This window comes from Heterodontus francisci, chromosome 14, assembly GCF_036365525.1.
Source record: "Heterodontus francisci isolate sHetFra1 chromosome 14, sHetFra1.hap1, whole genome shotgun sequence".
Taxonomy (NCBI): domain Eukaryota; kingdom Metazoa; phylum Chordata; class Chondrichthyes; order Heterodontiformes; family Heterodontidae; genus Heterodontus; species Heterodontus francisci.
In genome coordinates this window covers 103623766-103644781 of record NC_090384.1, presented here as the reverse complement: position 1 = coordinate 103644781, position 21016 = coordinate 103623766, and the positions used below count along the sequence as shown (strand labels likewise).

General features: G+C 42.9%; 1 protein-coding gene across 14 annotated transcripts in view; it reads right to left on the bottom strand.

Moving 5' to 3' along the window:
* The window catches only part of ppfibp2b (PPFIA binding protein 2b), a 279873-nt gene that overhangs the window by 77706 nt on the left and 181151 nt on the right, over nt 1-21016 (bottom strand). For all 14 annotated transcript variants that reach the window (XM_068046641.1, XM_068046639.1, XM_068046644.1 and 11 more), the window contains one exon: nt 3126-3218. In XM_068046641.1, the coding sequence (XP_067902742.1) occupies nt 3126-3218 (93 nt within the window). The remainder of the gene's footprint in view (nt 1-3125; nt 3219-21016) is intronic.

The following is a 21016-nucleotide window of genomic DNA, read 5'->3' as shown; positions in this document are numbered from 1 at the left end:
TGCTTCACCATTGGCAGCCATGCAGGCAGCTGCCTGAGTCTTAAGCTCCCTCCCGAAACCTCTCCACCTCTCTCTCTCTCTTAATTTAAGGCACTTTTTAAAACCTACCTCTTTAACTAAGCTTTCGGTCACCTGTCTAATTATCTCCTAATGTGCCTCAGTGTCAAATTTCGTTTGATAACGCTTCTGTGAAGCGTCTTGGGACTTTTTTTTTTAATACGTTTGAGGTGCTACATAAATGTAAGTTGTTCTAAAAGGCAACAATTACACATTCATTGATCTTGTGGTTTAACATAACCTCAAACTTTGGTGAAGGTTACTAGTTACTTTTGCTCAAAACTTCAAGAGCAGATTCAGAAATCAATTCACAGGCAATTATGAAGAGGTGAGAATTCCAGATCACTATAGCAACAGTTCTAACAGATTGACATCACCCCAGGGACTAAGTATTGCACTTTCAGTAGTTGGATAAATTGTTGAAAAGGATAAAAATAATTGCAGGGCTATAGGGAAAGAGCAGTGGCAGTGATACTAACTGAATAACTCTTTCAAAGAGCCAGCACAGGCACAATGGGCTGAATGGCCTCCTTCTGTGCCATTAAGATTCGACGAATCAAACCAAAATCAGGCAGGTTCCACAACAGGTTGGAAATTACCTGACACATCTCCTAATAAATTTGCTTACAACCGAGCGCCCATGTGGCCTAGTCTGCGTTGTTGCACAGCAATGCGGTTAGCTGATATTACGTAAGGATAAATAGGCCCTTTACAAAAAGGATCTTTATTACACTAAGGTAAAGATTGAATTCAAATAGGTCGGTGTCTATCGCGATAGCAAACGGCACAAGAACAGCTCAACATTTCAGGTCCCAGTGATGCTTCACTATTTGCTTCTGCACGACTGCGTTTCACCTTGGCTGATGGTTTGTAATAAAGATGGAGGAAGTGAAAAATAGACAGATAGAAGGATAGAAAGCCAGAGTAATGGGAGTGCAGCTTGCAAAGTGGTGTGAAGTAATATGTGTTCAGCCAGCCAGACCGATGCCAGTGTTAGTGATGTCATCCAAGCAATACTTTAATGAGATCCCTAATCTTGGCAACAGTAAACCAACCAGGTACGGTAAGAGGGAGGGCAAGAGCAGACAGAGTTATAAATTAATCAGAACTATATAGATGAACTGGCACACTCGATTGTGTTCCTTGTTACATGTTAAAGGAACCATTACCAACATATTTTAACATTGAAGGCTGAACCCTTTAGGGGCTATGTAGAAAGAGTGGTGGAGTGGGATTAATTGAATATCCCTTTCAAAGAGCTGGCACAGGTATGATGGACCAAATGGCCTCCTTTTGTGCTCTATGACTTTATTATCCAGGCTTAGGTTGAGAAGTGACAGGGAACATTCACATTAAACAAGTGCCAGGTAATGACCATTTCCAACGGGGGAAAGGCCATTAATCTCTGCATTGCCGAGAGCTCCCAGCAGCAATATCGTGGGGGTTGCCATTGGCTAGAAGCCATCTTCACATTGTGGCCACTAGCACAGGGCAGAAGTTGGGTACTCTGCAGTGAATGGCTCACCTCCTGACCACTCAACATTTCACCTACAAGACAGGAGCGTGATGGAATACTTGTCTACAGGAGCGACGACACTCAAAAAGCTTGATACCATCCAGGAGAGAATGATTTCTCTCGATCAGCATCCCTGCCACTGCAGTCTGTATCAACCTCTCCATGCTGTGGCTGTAGTATGCAACATCTGGTCTCCTTGGCCTCGCACCTCCTCTCCCCCAGTCATACAACCCTCCGAGACCTCTGTACTCCTCCAATTCTGGCATTTTGCTCATCCCCAATTTAATCGCTCCATCATTGGTGGCTGTGTCTTCAGCGGCTTAGAAATTAAGCTCTGGAATTCCCTCCCTAAACCTATCCGCTTCTCGACCTCTCTCCTCTTCCTTTAAGATGCTCCTTAAAACCGATTTCTCGAACCAAGCTTTTGGTCACCCGCCCTAATATCTCCTTATATGACTCGGTATCAAATTTTGTTTGCTAACACACTCCTGTGAAGTGCCTTGGGATGTTTTATGACATCAAAGGCACTATATAAATGCAAGTTGTTGTCTATGGGATACACTGCACCAACTCACCAAGGCTACTCCAACTGCACCATTCTCTTCTGCGATCTCTATTAGAAAGGAAGGCTACAGCAACAATGAAATTGGAACACGGTCTCTGCAAGTTTCTGTTAGAGTTTCACATCATCAAGATTTGGATGTATACCACTATTCTTTCATTGTCATGATCAATATGCTAACATCTTTGTTAGAGCATCATCCCACAAGGCCTACTGTTATTCAAGGAGTACTGTGCACAGTTCCTGTCTCCATACAATGAAAAAGATATAGAGGGGCTGGAGAAGGTGCAAAAAGGATTAACAAAGATGATACCAGAACCGAGAGGTTATACTTTACAGGAAGGGATGATCCGGCTGGGGCTCTTATCTCTAGTAAAGCAAAGACTGATGGGTGACCTGTTAAAATTAGTCGATTACATTATGGAAGGGTTTGATAGGGTAGACATCGAGAAGATGGTTTCACATGTGGGGGAGACCAAAACCAGGGGCCATAAATCTAAGATAGTCACCAATAAATCCGATAGGGAATTCAGGAGAAAGTTCTTTATCCAGAGAGTGCTAAGAGTGTGGAACTCACTACACAGCAAGTGGCTGTGGCAAACAACAGATACATTTAAGGGGAAGCTGGATAAACACATGAGGGAGAAAGGAATGGAAGAACATGCTGATAGAGTGAGATAAAGAGGGGTGAGACGAGGCTTGTGTGCAGCATAAATGGTAGCATAGACCTGTTGGGCCAAATGGCCTGTTCCTGTGCTGTAAACTATATGTAATTGTATTAGAAGGCTCAGCACTATCTTTCTAGGGATGGGAAATAAATGTGGCCTTACCAAGGTCACCCACATACCCCCAACAAGAGAACAAATTTAGGGAATGAACACTGGTGTTGAAAGTGATGTGGTCAAATCACAAATACAGAGCAAAGACTCAACACACTCACCAAACCCAACTGAGGAACAACAGCAACAAACAGGAAACATTATTCCTCACCTTTGTGGCATCCAGCTTCTGCTCATACTGAAGCTTTTCATCCTCTAGCTCTTCCACTTTAGATTTCAGGCTCCATAATTCCCGAAGCAAGTTCTGGAATGTCAGAAAAGTGCGAGCGATGTTAACAACGAAAGAGAGAGAGACTGCTGAGTAATTCAAATGATTTCTGAAAACACAGTCTGGCCTGTGCAGCTATTTAAGGGTTTGGCTGAGAAGGTGAGGGTTAGTTGTTATGTTTGACGGCATTAAGTGATCCCGAAAGCAAAACACACTAATTTAAGATGCTGTTACATAATTACTTAAAAGGGAACTGGATAAAGACAGACCGACTTGCATTTCTATAGCACATTTCATAATTTCAGGACATCCCAAAGCACTTTACAGCCAATGAAGTAGTTTTGAAGTGTAGTCACTGTTGTCATGTAGCCAATTTGCATACAGCAAGCTCCAAAAACAGCAATGTTGGTTGATCAATAAATAAAGGCCAAGGACACCCCGAGGTTCTTTGAAATCGTGCCATGCGACCTGACACATGCATCTGAGAGGGAAGACAGGTCTTTGTTACAATGTCTCAACTAAAAGGTAGAATTTTTGGCAGTGCAGCACTCCTTCAGTACTGCATTGGGAGTGCCAGCCGAGATTTCAGGCTCAAGTCCCTGAAGTGGGACATGAACCGACAACTTTCTAACTCAGAGGCAAGAGTGCTACCCACTGAGCTACAGCGAAGTAGGAACTGTGGATGCAGGGAAATGGGATCAGAAGACAGAGCCAGTTGAGGAGTTGGCAGCAATACAGACACAATGGGCCAAAGTGTGACCTACACTGTGCTATCATTGCTATAATCCTGTGCAAGACGTTTAGAAAGTTCCTTGGCGGAATGAGTTAGTGGTCGAGTAAGTCAACACGTTTGCAGAATGGAAATTCTGTACGAGGAAATGGGTAACGGTACAATTGTAGTGTTTTGACTTCACTGCATTTATCTGAAGATACGCTCGGAGTAGTTATTTTGTCGTCTCTTTAGATTTGTTTGGACTTCGTCGTCCTCAGCTTAGGTGGAGTTTCATGGACAATTCTGAACTGTAAAAGGTCTTAGAAAGGGTATAGAGGAAGTTTACCAGGATATTTACCAGGGATGAGGAACTCCAATTACGAGGAAAGGTTGGAAACGTTAGGAGCATTCTCCTGGGAACAGAGAAGGTTGAGAGGTGACCGAATAGAGGTTTACAAGATGAAGAATGTCTTTGATAGAGAAAAACTACTCCCTCTGGTGAGTGGGTCAATAACCAGAGGTCACCGATTTAAAATCATTGGCAAAAGATCTAGAGGGGAGAGGAGAAATTTTTTCACTGAGAGTTGTTGGGATTTGGACCGCTCGACCTGGAAAGTTGGTAGAAGCTGGTTCCATAAATAATTTTTAAAGGAATTTGGACAGATATTGGAGGATGAGGAATTTAGAGTTATGGACAAAAAAAACAGGGGCATAGGACGAAGCATAATGATTCTTTCAAAGAGACAGCAAAGGCATGAGGGGCTGAATGGCCTCCAACTGAGCTGTATGTTTCTATGATTTGAGTATCTGGTAGATCTGAGAGAGGAACATATGGGACAAGAAAGGATTCCGCATTCCATCAAACTAGACTAGCACAGAATAGTTCGGCCAAATGGCATGTTTCTGCGCTGTATAATCTGTGCTACTTATAGAAACGTAGAAATATAGAAAAATAGGAGCAGGAGTATGCCATTCGGCCCTTCGAGCCTGCACCGCCATTCAATATGATCATGGCTGATCATCCAAACTCAGTACCTGTTCCTGCTTTCTCCCCGTATCCCCAGATTCCTTTATCCCTAAGAACTATATCTAACTCTTTCTTGAATACTTTTCACAAGTTTAAGGTGAGGGGCGGGACGTTTAAGGGGGACTTGAGGAAGAACTTTTTTACTCAGAGGGTGGTGACGGTCTGGAATGCACTGCCTGGGAGGGTGGTAGATGCAGATTGCCTCACATCCTTTAAAAAGTACCTGGATGAGCACTTGGCATGTTTAGTTTAGTTTAGAGATACAGCACTGAAACAGGCCCTTCGGCCCACCGAGTCTATGCCGACCATCAACCACCCATTTATACTAAACCTACACTAATCCCATATTCTTACCACATCCCCACCTGTCCCTATATTTCCCTACCACCTACCTATACTAGGGGCAATTTATATTGCCTGCTCATATAAAATTGGGTGTTCGAGGCTTATATTGTATGCTCTTTACAGAAGGGCATTTAAGGAGCTCTGCCTTAAGATCCTTAACAGCATTTTAACACGATTATGACCATTGGGTCTTTATTTATTTAATGTTTTCACTTAGGAGGGGGGCTGGAAAGGGGTTGTGTCAAATGTTCTGACACAGTTACATACTTGGTACGTCTAACATATTGGACTCTGCTTTGGGAATGACCCTTTATTCATGTTTTTTCTATGAAGGAGAAGTACGAAAAAAGGATGCTAGGTAGTTCTGCCTGTACCAGAGGCCATTAGCCTACCCTAAATGCAAATTGCCACTCCTATCTGGTGAACTTCTCAGAGCCAGGCCAAACGTAGGCCAGGATCTCATACATACACAATGTAAAAGAAGCTTATTCTACAAAATCAGGTGGGGTCAACATACTGATTGCCCAACTAATGTCCAATCAAAAAATCCACTCTTCTGCATCATCAGGCAGGGGAATAATAGACTGCAATTATAATAACTAAATAGCTCAAATATTTATAGAAACCACTTTGAAACATGAAATATGTGCACAACAAATCAAATGTTTAGAATATTTTGATACAAGAGATAAGCCTAAAAACTCTACAGATCCTTTGGAGGGGTGGAAGTGTGGTAGAATGTGACTTCTGTCCATTGCTTTAGTCTATCATTGACCCTGCCTCAAATCCCGGTGATAGGGTCCTTTACATAATCAGGAGAATACCTTTGCCTGTAGAAGTGCAACAGAAGTGCCTATCCCACTAAGTGGCACCCTGCTGCACTGAAAGGGAGTACCAGAGGACCAAAGTTGTAACATTCAAGGCTATGGGCCAAGTGCTGGCAAATGGGATTAGGTAGACAGGTCATGTGTTTTAATACATCGGTGCAGACTCGATGGGCCAAAGGGCCTCTTCTGCACTGTATTATTCTGTGATTCTGTGAATATACTTAATGATTTGGCCTCAACTGCTTTCTGTGGTAGAGAATTCCACAGGTTCACCACTCTCTGGGTGAAGAAGTTCCTCCTCATCTCAGTCCTAAATGGCTTACCCCTTATCCTTAGACTGTGACCCCTGGTCCTGGACTCCCCTGTCATTGGGAACATCCTTCCTGCATCTAGTCTGTCCAGTCCTGTTAGAATTTTGTAGGTTTCTATGAGATCCCCTCTCATTCTTCTAAACTCTAGCGAATACAAGCCTAATCGACCCAATCTCTCTTCATACGTTAGTCCTGCCATCCCAGGAATCAGTCTGGTGAACCTTCATTGCATTCCCTCTATAGCAAGAACAGCCTTCCTCAGATAAGGAGACCAAAACTGCACACAATACTCCAGATGTGGTCTCACCAAGGCCTTGTGTAATTGCAAGACATCCTTGCTCCTATACTCGAATCCTCTCACTATGAAGGCCAACCTACCATTTACCTTCTTAACTGCCTGCTGCAACTGCATGCTTACTTTCAGCAACTGGTGCACAAGGACACCCAGGTCTCGCTGCATCTCTCCCTTTCCCAATCTATCGCTGTTCAGATAATCTGCCTTTCTGTTTTTGCCACCAGTGGATAACTTCACATTTATCCACATTATACTGCATCTGCCATGTATTTGCCCACTCACTCAACCTATCCAAATCACATTGGAGCTTATCTGCACCCTCCTCACAGCTCCCACTCAGCTTTGTGTTGTCTGCAAACTTGGATATATTACATTTAATTCCCTCATCTATATCATTAATATATATTGTGAATAGCTGGGGTCCTAGCACTGATCCCTGCCACACCCCACTAGTCATTGCCAGCCACTCCGAGAAAGAACTGTTTATTCCTACTCTTTGTTTCCTGTCTGCCAACCAGTTCTCTATCCATGTCAGTACCTTACCCCCAATCCTATGTACTTTAATTTTTCACGCTAATCTCTTATGTGGGACCTTATCGAAAGCCTTCTGAAAGTCCAAATACACCACATCCATTGGTTCTCCCCTATCTATTCTACTAGTTACATCCTCAAAAAATTCTAGTAGATTTGTCAAGCATGATTTCCCTTTCGCAAATCCATGCTGACTTTGTCCGATCCTGTCACTGTTTTCCAAGTGCTCTGCTATCACATCTTTTATAATGGACTCCAGCATTTTCCCTACTACTGATGTCAGGCTAACCGGTCTATAATTCCCTGTTTTCTCTCTACCTCCTTTTTTAAATAGTGGGGTTACATTACATTAGTAGGGTTCCGAAGAAGGGTCACTGACCCGAAATGTTAACTCTACTTCTCTTTCCACAGATGCTGCCAGACCTGCTGAATGGTTCCAGCATTTCTTGTTTTTATTTCAGATTTCCAGCATCTGCAGTATTTTGCTTTTATTTTAGGATTACATTAGCTACCCTCCAATCAGTTGGAACTATTCCAGAGGCTATAGAACTTTGAAAAATGACCAGTAATGCATCTACTATTTCTAGGGCCACTTCCTTAAGTACTCTGGGATGTAGATTAACAGGCCCAGGGGATTTATCGGCCTTCAATCCCATCAATTTCCCCAAAACTATTTCTCTAATAATACTGATTTCATATAGTTCCTCCTTCTCACTGGACCCTGTGTTCCCCAACATTTCTGGGAGTTAATTTGTATCCTTCTTTGTGAAGACAGAAGGAAAGTACGTATTTAGTTGGTCTGCCATTTCTTTGTTCCCCATTATAAATTCCCCTGTTTCTGACTGTAATAAACACACATTTGTCTTCACTAATCTTTTTCTCTTCACATATCTATAGAAGCTTATACAGTCAGTTTTTACGTTCTCTGCAAGCTTACTCTCATACTCTATTTTCTCCTTCTTAATCAATCCCTTTGTCCTCCTTTGCTGAATTCTAAACTGCTCCCAATCCTCAGGTTTGCTGCTTGTTCCGGCCATTTTATATTTCTCCTCTTCGGATCTAATACTATCCCTAATTTCTTTGGTAAGCCACGGTTGAGCCACCCTTCCTGTTTTATTATGAAAACCCTGAAACCAAACTCTTAAATATTGAGGCAACAATCCTTTAAACTTTTCATGCATTGAAAACATACTGCATGGGTTTCAGTAAGGAGTATGTTTTTTTTTTAAAATGGCACAAAACACAAGAGCTATGACAGAGTTAACGTTTCAGGTCAGGGACCCTTCTTCAGAACTGGCAAATATTAGAAACGTAAAAGGTTATAAGCAAGTAAAGCAGGGATTGGGCAAGAGATAACAAAGGAGAAGATGTAGATAGGACAAGGTCACAGAATAGCTGACCAGAAGTTCATGGAGCAAAGACAAACAATATGTTAATGGTGTGTTGAAAGACAAAGCATTAGTACAGATAGGGTGTTAACGGACTTGAAATTGAACAGCTGCAAGTACAAACATGAAAAAAAACAGTGGGTAAGCAAACTGAAGAAACTAAAATGAAATAAAATAAAATAAACACAAAAAAAAATAGAAAAAAATAACAAAAAATACAAGTAAAATGGGGGGCCCGTCATGCTCTGAAATTATTGAACTCAATGTTCAGTCCGGCAGGCTGTAGTGTGCCTAATCGGTAAATGAGATGCTGTTCCTCGAGCTTGCGTTGATGTTCACTGGAACACTGCAGCAATCCCAGGACAGAGATGTGAGCATGAGAGCAGGGAAGAGTGTTGAAATGGCAAGCAACCGGAAGCTCAGAGTCCTGCTTGCGGACTGAGAGGAGGTGTTCCGCAAAGCGGTCACCCAGTCTGCATTTGGTCTCCCCATTGTAGAGGAGACCACATTGGGAGCAGTGAATACAGTATACTACATTGAAAGTAGTACAAGTAAATCGCTGTTTCACTTGAAAGGAGTATTTGGGGCCTGGGATAGTGAGGAGGTAAATGGGCAGGTATTACAACTCCTGCGATTGCAGGGGAAGGTGCCATGGGAAGGGGACGAGGTGGTGGGGGCTAATGGAGGAGTGGACCAAGCTGTCGCGGAGGGAACAATCCCTTAGGAATGCTGACAGGGGAAGGGAGGGGAAGATGCGTTTGGTAGTGGCATCACGCTGGAGGTGGCAGAAATGGTTGAGGATGATCCTTTGGATATGGAGGCTGATGGGGTGGAAAGTGAGGACAAGGGGAACCCTGTCATGTTTCTGGGAGGGAGGGGAAGGGGTGAGGGTAGAGGTGTGGGAAATGGGCCGGACACGGTTGAGGGCCCTGTCAACAACAGTGGGGGGAAATCCTCGGTTGAGGAAAAAGGAAGACATATCAGAAGCGCGGTCGTGGAAGGTAGCATCATCAGAGCAGATGCGTCGGAGATGGAGAAACTGGGAGAATATAATGGAGTCCTTACAGGAGGCAGGGTGTGAAGAAGTGTAGTCGAGGTAGCTGTGGGAGTCGGTGGTCTTAAAATGGATATTAGTAGACAACCTATTCCCAGAGATGGAGACAGAGAAGTCGAGGAAGGGAAGGGAAGTGTTGGAGATGGACTATGTAAAGGTGAGAGAAGGGTGGAAATTAGAAGCAAAGTTGAAGAAGTTTTCCAGTTCGGGGCGGGAGCAGGAAACGGCATTGATACAGGCATCAATGTACCGGAAAAAGAGTAGGGGGAGGGGCCCGAGTAGGATTGAAACAAGGAATATTCAACATATCCCGCAAAAAGACAAGCATAACTAGGACCCATGCGGGTACCCATAGCGACACCTTTTACTTGAAGGAAGTGAGTGGAGTTGAAGGAGAAGTTGTTCAATGTGAGAACATGTTCAGCCAGGCGGAGGAGGGTGGTGGTGGATGGGGACTGGTTGGGCCTCTGTTCAAGGAAGAAGCAGAGAGCCCTCAAACCGTCCTGGTGGGGGATGGAGGTGTAGAGAGATTGGACGTCCATAGTGAAGAGGCGGCAGTTGGGGACAGGAAACTGGAAATTGTCAAAATAACGTAGGGCGTCAGAAGAGTCACAGATGTAGGTGGGAAGAGACTGGACCAGCGGAGAAAAGATAGAGTCAAGATAGGAAGAAATAAGTTCAGTGGGGCAGGAGCAGGCTGACACAATGCATCTGCCGGGACAGTCCTGTTTGTGGATTTTGAGAAGGAGGTAGAAGCGGGCTTTCCGGGATTGTGGGACTATGAGGTTGGAAGCTGTAGAGGGAAGATCTCCAGAAGAGATGAGGTCAGTGACAGTCCTGTGGACAGTAGCTTGATGTTCGGTGGTGGGGTCATGGTCCAAAGGGAGGTAGGAAGAAGTGTCTGAGAGTTGGCACTGAGCCTCTGCAAGGTAGAGGTCGGTACGTCAGACAACAACAGCATCACCCTTGTCTGCAGGTTTGATGACCATGTCGGGGTTAGACCTGAGAGAACAGAGTGCCTCAAGTTCAGAGGGGGAACAGGTTAGAGTGAGTGAGGGGGGCAGAGAAGTTGAGATGACCAATGTCTCACTGACAGTTTTCAATGAAAAGATCAAGAGCCGGTAAGAGGCTTTCAATACACCATTAACATATTGTTTGCCTTTGCTCCACGACCTTCTGGTCAGCTGTTCTGTGACCTTTTCCTGTCTGCATCTTCTCCTTTGCTATCTCTTTCCCCACCCCCGCTTTACTTGCTTATAACCTTTCACATTTCTAATATTTGCCAGTTCTGAGGGTCACTGACCTGAAACGTTAACTCTGCTTCTCTCTCCACAGATGCTGCCAGAACTGCTGAGTATTTCCAGCATTTATTTTTTTTATTTGTTTAGAAATACAGCACTGAAACCGACCCTTCAGCCCACTGAATCTGTGCCGACCATCAACCACCCATTTATACTAATCCTACACTAATCCCATATTCCTACCACATCCCCACCTTCCCTCAATTCCCCTACCACCTACCTATATTAGGCGCAATTTATAATGGCCAATTTACCTATCAACCTGCAAGTCTTTGGCTGTGGGAGGAAACTGGAGCACCCGGCGAAAACCCATGCGGTCACAGGGAGAACTTGCAAACTCCGCACAGGCGATACCCAGAATCGAACCCAGGTCGCTGGAGCTGTGAGGCTGCGGTGCTAACCACTGCCGCATTTCAGATTTCCAGCATCCGCAGTATTTTGCTTTTATTATACAAGAGTTTTTGTCTGACTTTGGGCCCTGTTCTGCCTTAAATATGTGAAAAGTAAATTTAGAGCCTGTACAGTTCTGATTCTAATCTCTATAAATTGATGTAAAAGCAGAAAATCCTGAAAGTACAATCTGTTCCACCCTCTGTATAGAGCAGCTAAATCCAGATTATCTTTGCACCCTGCCTCATCTGAGCTTGGGTCATTTTTTTCACTGGGGAATCAGATCAGACAGGATTCACTGTGCATGTATGCTTTGGTAACGTCACAGTTGGGTTTTCAGAACAACTCTTTTTTCCTTTGTTTATTATTCATTCATGGGATGTGAGCGTCACTGGTAAGGCCAGCACTTGTTGCCCACCATTAATCGCCCTTCATGTTTGAACCGCCTTCTTGAATACAACCAAGTGGTTTGCTAGGCCATTTCAGAGGGCAGTTAAGAATCAACTACTTTGCTGTGGGATCAGGTATGGAGAGGGAATTTCTGAAGGTCATTAGTGAACCATGTGGGTTTTTATTACAATCTGGTTAGTTTCATGGTGGCCATTACTGAGACAAACTTATAATTCCAGATTTATTTAATTAGTTGAATTTAAATTCCCCAGCTGCCATGGTGGGATATGAACCCATGTCTCCAGACTTCGCAGGAACAGTAGCTTAGTGGTAATGTTATTGGACTAGTAATCCAGAGGCCTGGACTAATGCTCTGGAGACACGAGTTCAAATCCCACCATGGCAGCTGGTGAAATTTAAATTCAAGATGCACTGCAGCAACTCACCAAGGCTCCTTCGGAGGCACCTGCCAAACCCGCGACCTCTACCAACTAGAAGGACAAGGGCAGCAGACACATGGGAACACCTCCACCTGCAAGTTCCCCTCCAAGCCACACACCATCCTGACTTGGAACTATATCGCTGTTCCTTCACTGTCGCTGGGTCAAAATCCTGGAACTCCCTTCCTAACAGCACTGTGGGTGTACCTACCCCACATGGACTGCAGCGGTTCAAGAAGGCAGCTCACCACCCACCTTCTCAAGGGCAATTAGGGATGGGCAATAAATGCTGGCCTGGCCAGTGATGCCCACATCCCATGAACAAATAAAAAATTTCAGTTCCCTGGGTTACTAGTCCAGTAACATAACTGCGATGCTACCATTCCTGTTTTTTCCATAGACTTCTCTTTTGTTTGTTTGGGGGGGGGGGGGGGCAGGGGAGAGCGATTTTCCTGGAATGGCGTAACCAGCAATCCACAACAATATTGATGCTGATCTCACTGACAGCATTGGCCATGATTTTCTGAGAGTCTTATTAAGATAGAATGGAATGTAAAAACCGCTGTAAACCAAGTAAACAAGCAAAGCACCAAACCGAGGCCATACTCTTTAAGTATGAAAATTCATGTTTGAAACCACCTACCCATCATTTATGCACATTAGGCACAGCATGTTTAAGGTCTTGCAATTGTGGAAGATTTTCCAATTTTTAATGCGACTCATGCTGATGCCATAAAAGATGCTGAGAAAACATTTTTGTGAAAGACAGCAAGTATGACACACACAGAGGAAAGAGTCTGTGGCAACACAGACAGGCAGAGATCTAAAGAGACAGACCAAAGAGAGACACAGACTCAGGCCCACAAGAGACAGGGACAGAGACACAGACAGGCTCATGGATGCACAGATACGGAGGGTCAAAAATAACATCCTATTAAGTCAAATGGACAGAATTGATGATCTCAGGGAACCTGTTAAAATGTTTGATTTAGATATCAGATTACATTCAATTCTTAGCGTAGTAATTCTCTCGATGAAAAAAATTACAAATACTAACTTTGTTATTTTCGAGCCATTTTAAAATTTCAGTTACCTTTTGCATTTTATAGTCACTGCACTGTACATTCATTCCCTTAAACTCATATTGGAACAGATCACGAGACAAAAGAGGAAAAAATCCCCCCCCTCTTGGCTTCTTGCCTCTGGGAGGTTATAAAAATACATGTGGCGGAAACCAGCTTGGATAACACATTGATAACTGTCTATACCCAATCCACCTTTTCAACTGAAGCACACTGAATCAATTGAAGCAATTCTGAAACCCATCACTCTTTCCTCCGATCTATTAGCTTGTGCTAAACTTTAAGCCGTGGACTAAACAATGCATTTAAATCTGAATAAAATTTACATGGATATTGGAGACACTGGTTGGCGTAAACCTTTAGTGGGAGAGTTCCCAGTTTGAAATTTGCCCAAAATGCATTTGAAATTGTGCGGGTTCAGTTACAGTTCAAATTTCCACAAAGAATCTTTTGCACAACACCAGCGTAAAATCTTACATGAACCAGTGTAATTAGGCACAGCAATAGTTCTCTCTTTTCATTAGAACTATTCCTAAATGTGTTTAAAAGCGGTAACCTGGGGCAGTTTTATTAATACAGCTGAAAATGGGTTTATTCGCAACAAATTAAGCATTTTTAATAAGGGTGGCCAGTCCCCAACTGTGAGGAACATAGGACCAGGAATAGGCCATTCAGCCCATCGAGCCTGCTCCACCATTCAATAAGATCATGGCTGATCATCCACTTCAATGCCTTTTTCCCCACACTATTCTCATATCCCTTTATGTCATAACCTTTTCTAAAATCACTTGTTAAAAAATCTATGCAATTTAATAGTCAGTTTCTTGGCAAATTCCATATCATTTGACATGGAAAAACTTTTAAAACATGACTACTCTTATACCTGTGAGAAGATGAGCGCAATGTGAAAAACCTTCCTGAACCAGTGCGATTGGTGAAATCTCACAATTTCAATCCAGGGGCATGGCCAATTTTGTAGGTGGGGCCTGTTCCCTGAAAGGATTGCTGGAAAAATGACTGAAAGTGCTTTTTTTGGATGCAACGCACTTAAAATTTCCCGATCTTTTTTGTCTAAGTTCTGTCAATTCTGTATGGAATATTGTGTATAGTTTTGGTCTCCTATTCAAAGGAAGGATATATTTGCCATAGAGGGAGTGCAACAGAGGTTCACAAGACTAATCCCTGGCATGGCAGGATTGTCTTAAGAGAGATTGCAGAAAATACGCCTGTATTCTCTAGAGTTTCGAAGAATGAGAGGTGATCTCGTTGAAACTTACAAAATTCTTTACAGGGTGTGACAGAGTAGGTGTGGATAGGATGTTTTCTCTGACTGGCGAGTCTAGAACCAGCAGACACAGTCTCAGAATAAGGGACAGGCCATTTAAGACTGAGATGAGGAGGAATTTCTTTACTCAGAGGGTGGTGAATCTTTGGAATTCTCTATCCCAGAGGGCTGTGGAAGCTCAATCATTGAGCATGTTTCAAGACAGAAATCGATAGATATCTGGATCCTAATGACATCAAGGGATATTGGAATAGTGGGGAAAAATAGCATAGACATAGATGATCCATGATCTGTTTGAATGGTGCAGCAGGCTCGATGGGCCGAATGGCTTACTCCTGCTCTTATTTCCTATGATCCTATTACACTGACATTGCTGGCACAAATGAGCGGAAGCCCAACCACTTAATTTCTGCTGTGGAGCGTATCAACAGAAATTCAAGCAGAACGTGAGCTCCACAGTGACACAAGTCTGAGGCTGGCCTTTTGAAGGTTTAAAGTCAGGAAGCAGCTCGAACACTGGGTTCAGTTCAAGTCCCTGAAGCACAAGGAAATATTTGCAAATCTTGGAAGTGGTGTAGAAGAGGTTGATAAGGCTGATTTTTCAGAACTGATATCAACAGACTTTTTGTTAGGCAAGGGCGTCAACAAATAAAAACTTGCATTTATATAGTGTTGTTAATATAGGAAAACACCCCAAAGCACGTCACAGGAGTGTTATCAGCCAAAAACTGACACACAGCCCAAGGAGAGGTAGCCAACTTTGGTGAAAGGGGTAGGTTTTAAGAAGGGTCTTAAAGGAGGCGAGAGAGAGGTAGAGAAGTTTAGAGAGGGAATTCCAGAGCTCAAGGTTTAGGCAGCTGCCAATGATGGAGCGAAGGAAGTGGGGAATCCACATCCAGAATTGGAGGAGTGCAGAGAGCTCAGAGCATTGAGGGACTGGAGGAGATTCCAGAGATAGGGAGGGATGAGGCCATAAAGGGATTTGAAAACAAGAATGAGAATTTTAAATTTAATTTGGTGGACTGGGAGCCAATGTAGGTCAGCGAGATTTGGATGACCTCAAGTTTACGGAGGGTAGTATGTGGGAGGCTGGCCAGGAGTGCATTGGAATAGTCAAGTCTAGAGATAAGAATGGCATGTATGAGGGTTCCAGCAGATTAGCTGAGATGAAGGAGGAATCAAGCGATGTTATGAAGGTGCAAATAGGCCGTCTTAGTGGTGGCACGAATATGTGGTCGGAAGCTCATTTTGGGGTCAAATGACACCAAGGTTGTGAACAGTCTGGTTCAGTATCAGACAGTTGCCAGGGAGAGAGATGGAGGCGATGGCTATGGAACAGAGTTTGTAGCGGGGACTGAAGACAATTGGCTTCAGTCTTCCCAATATTTAATTGAAGAAAATCATTGCTCATCCAGCACCAGATGTCCAACAAGCAGTCTGACAACTTAGTAACAGCGGAGCAGTCGAGAGAAGTGGTGTTTTTTAAAATTTGTTTCATGGGATGTGGCCAGGCCAGCATTTATCGCCCATCCCTAATTGCCCATGAGAAGGTGGTGAGGAGCTGCCTCCAGATTACTACCTGAGCCACGTGCTAATTGGCATAGGGTAAATAAGATTAGAGAGGTAAATGCGTGGCTCAAAGATTGGTGTGGGAGAAATGGGTTCCAATTCATGGGACACTGGCACGAGTACTGGGGAAAGAGAGAGCTGTTCTGTTGGGATGGGCTTCACTTGAACCATGCTGGGACCAGTGTCCTGGCGAATCGTATAACTAGGGCTGTAGATCAGACTTTAAACTAAATAGTGGGGGGGGGGGGGGGCGGGGAGGGTTCAATTGAAAGGAAGTTTAAAAAGTCAAATAGTAACGAGAGAGCAGAGGTGCAGGGTAGTGAAGGAACATACATTAATCAGAGAGTGACAGGAAGGGACAGAGAATACAAGCACAAGAGTACAGCAGAAATTAGAACCAGAGTAGGTAAAATGGTAAAAAGTCAAAGCTTAAGGCTCTTTATCTGAATGCACGTAGCATTTGTAACAAGATAGATGAGCTGACGGCACAGATAGAAATAAATGAATATGATTTGATAGCTATCACTGAGACGTGGTTGCAGGATGACCAGGATTGGAATCTAAACTTTCAAGGATATTCAATGTTCCGGAAGAATAGGCAGAAAGGAAAAGGAGGTGGGGTAGCTTTGTTATTAAAGGAAGGGATCAGTGCAGTTGAGAGTAATGATATAGGTGTAATAGATCGGGATGTAGAATCAGTTTGGGTGGAAATAAGGAATAGCAAGGGAAAGAAATCACAGGTGTGAGTGGTCTATAGGCCCCCGAGGAGGTGCCTCTTTGTAGGACAAGATATTAATCAGGAAATAATGGAGGCGTGTAAGAAGAGCACTGCAATTATCATGGGTGATTTTAATCTGCATATAGACTGGACGAATCAAATTGGCAAGGGTAGCATGGAAGACGAATTTGTAGAGTGCCTCAGGGATTGTTACTTGGAGCAATATGTCACAGAACCTACCCGGGAACAGGCTATTTTAGGTTTGGTATTGTGTAATGAGGTAGGATTAATAAGAGATCTCATAGTTAAGGATCCTCTAGGGGGAAGCAATCATAACATGGTAGAATTTCAAATTCAGTTTGAGGGCGAGCAACTCGGGTCTCAAACCAGTGTCTTCAACTTGAACAAGGGCAATTACAGAGGTATGAAAAAAGACCTGTCTAAAGCAGGCTGGGAAGATAGACTACAGAGGAAGTCAGTAGATGAGCAGTGGCAGACGTTTAAGCAGATATTTCATAACACTCAGCAAACATTTACTCCAGTCAGAAGGAAGGACTCAAAGAGAACAATGAACACCCGTGGATAACAAAGGAAGTTAAGGAGAGTATCAAATCAAAAGCAAAGGCATACAATGCAGCAAAAATGAGTAGCAGGCCAGAAGATTGGGAAGCTTTTAGAAAGCAGCAGTGGATGACTAAAAAACTAATAAAGAGGGAGAAAATTGATTATGAGATTAAATTGTCAAGAAATATAAAAATAAACAGTAAGAGTTTCTATGTGTATATTAAAAGGAAGAGAGTAGCTAAAGTGTGGGCCCTTAGAGGATGAGAATGGGGAATTAATAACAGGGAACAGGGAAATGGCAGATAATTTAAACCAATATTTTGCATCAGTCTTCACAGTGGAGGACACTATAAACATCCCAACAATAATAGATGAACAAGGTGCAAATGGGAGGGAGGAACTTGTCACAATCTCTATCACAAGGGAAAAGGTGCTGGACAAACTGATGGGACTAAAGGCAGACAAGTCGCCAGGACCTGATGACCTGCATCCAAGGGTTTTAAAAGAAGTGGCTGCAGAGATAGTGGAGGCATTGGCCATAATATACCAAACTCACTGGATTCCGATAGGGTACCAGTGGATTGGAAAACCGCTAATGTGACACCCCTATTCAAGAAAGGAGGGAGGCAGAAAGAAGGAAACTACAGACCAGTTAGCTTAACATTGGTAATTGGGAAAATGCTTGAGTCGATTATTAAGGAAGAAATAGCAGGACATTTAGAAAATCATAATGCAATCAAACAGAGTCAACATGATTTTACGAAAGGGAAATCATGCTTGACAAATTTGTTAGAGTTCTTTGAGGATATAACAAGCAGAGTGGATAAAGCTGAACCAGTAGAAGTAGTATATTTGGATTTTCAGAAGGAGTTTGATAAGGTGCCACATAAAAGGTTATTGCACAAAATAGGAGCTCAGGGTATTGGGGGCAATGTGTTGGCATGGATTGAGGATAGGCTAATACACAGAAGGCAGAGAGTCGGGATTAATGGGTCTTTTTCAGGTTGGAAAGCCGTAACTAGTGGGGTGCCACAAGGATCAGTTCTAGAGCCTCAACTATTTACTATCTATATTAATGACTTAGGAGGAAGGAACAGAGTGTAGTGTATCTAAATTTGCTGACAATACAAAAATAGGTGGGAAGGCATGTTGCAATGAGACACAAAGAATCTGCAAAGAGATATAGATAGGTTAAGTGAGTGGGCAAAAATTTGGCAGATGGAGTTCAATGTGGGAAAGTGAGAGGTCATCCACTTTGGTAGGAAGAATAAAAAGGCAGATTATTATTTAGATGGAGAAAGACTACAAAATACTGCAGTACAGAGGGATTTGGGTGTTCTTGTACATGAAACACAAAAGGTTAGCATGCAGGTGCAGCAAGTAATTAGGAAGGCAAATGGAATTTTGGCCTTTATTGCTAAGGGGTTAAAGTTTAAAAATAGGGAAGTCCAGTTACAACTGTACAGGGTGTTGGTGAGGCCACACCTGGAGTATTGTGTACAGTTTTGGTCCCTGTATTTAAAGAAGGATATACTAGCATTGGAGGCAGTTCAGAAAAGGTTCACTTGACTGATTCCTGGGATGAAGGAGTTGTCTTATCAAGAACGGCTAAACAGGTTAGGCCTTTATTCATTGGAATTTAGAAAAACGAGAGGTGATCGTAATGAAACATATAAGATTTTAAGGGGGCTTGACAGGGTAGATGTTGAGATAGATGTTCCCACCACTTGGGGAATATCGAACTAGGGGACACAGTTACAGAATAAGGGGGCACACATTTAAAACTGAGATGCGAAAGAATTTCTTCTCTCAGAGGGTGATGAATCTCTGGAATTCTCTACCTCAGAGAGTTGTGGAGGCTAGGTCACTAAGTGTATTAAAGGAGGAGGTAGATAGATTTTTGAAATATCGGGGAGTTGAGGGTTAGGCAGAGCAGGGCCAAAATAGAAATTGAGGCCTGGGACAGATCAGCCATGATCTTATTGAATGGCGGGGCAGGCTTGAGGGGCCGAATGGCCTACTCCTGCTCCTATTTCTTATGTTCTTATGTTCTTGAACCGCTGCAGTCCATCTGGGGTAGGTACACCCACAGTGCTATTAGAAAGGGAGTTCCAGGATTTTGACCCAGAGACAGTGAAGGAACATTGATATAGTTCCAAGTCAGGATGGTGTGTGGCTTGGAGGGGAACTTGCTGAGGTACAGCCGGGTGTTGTCAGGGTACACGTGAAAACTAATACTGTGCTTTCGGATAATGTTGCGTCGTTCTGCATTGCATCATTCTACGACTCTAGGAAAAGGTGGGAGCCATTTTGTGCACAGCAAGATCCCAAAGACAGAAATGAATGACCAGAAAACCAGTTATCAGACATTACGCGCAAGTTTGATCCATCCAATATATACATCTGACAACATCTGGATCCATATAACATCCTTTCTTTTCCAGCAGATGCGCTTAAGTTATTACTTCTAGACAGATGTGTATCTATACAAATATAAAGCAAGCTAAATCCATCAAACTACTGGTGCCTCCACTGACATACAGCAACAACACTGAACTCTGTCAGACCAAAACTAATGCTATTCTACAAGGTGTTGTCAGCAGCAAAACAATAGGAACTCCACTGAGATAAGCTCTGGCTCCAGGCAGTGAGATGCACAGCAGTCCTGAGTACGTCTGAAGTGATTTATGACTTAACCCCTTATAGGGACTAAACCAAATCAAGCATACATCCCTATAAGTCTCCTTTAATTAAGTTCAGACCAGACAGATTCCTACAGACACTTGCTTGGGTCTGAAGAACTGAACTAATCTTCCCTCAAAAAAAGAAAACCACCAGGGAATATTACTACCTTTTGAATTTTTTAATAACTATAGCTAAGTCATAAATATTAGTAATGGGTTGAAGGGTTATGGAGAACGGGCAGGAAAGTGGAGTTGAGGCCGAGATGAGATCAGCCATGATCGTATTGAATGGCGCAGCAGGCTCGAGGGGCTGAATTGCCTACTCCTACTCCTAGTTCTTATGTCCTAATATCCCAAATAATACAAGGGTCTGGGAAACTCTCTTCAATAAGTATCTCCCCACTTAAGGAGACACAGAGAGGGGGTTCTTTAGTTGTATACAGAATGCTACTTGAGACGATTTATTAACTTTTATATATTTATTAGAGTTGAACATGCAATACACTTTAAGTGGCTCAGTATACTACAATATCAAAGATTACGAAGAGATGTAAAACATAATCTTATTTCTAAAATAGAAGCCAAAAGTTCCACTTGACAATGTTATATCAAAATATCTTAGAATATTCATCAAAATTTAAAAGTAAACTTTTACCTTAAATTCCCCGAGCACCATAGGTTGAGAAGCATTGATGAGGAATTCAATACTTCTGGTTTTTTGATTCAAAACTCTCATGTTTATGCTGTTTCTAATATTTTATCTCATCTTTTGGAATGTAGGTGTTATCTTTCTGTGTGTTTTTCCTGCTTTTGAGATCCATATATGGTAATATCATCAGCTACCATTCCCACTTAATGTATTTGCTGGAAATCCCCTTTTCTTGACACTGTGAGCTTTTATCTGGTCAAAATGTTTATAAT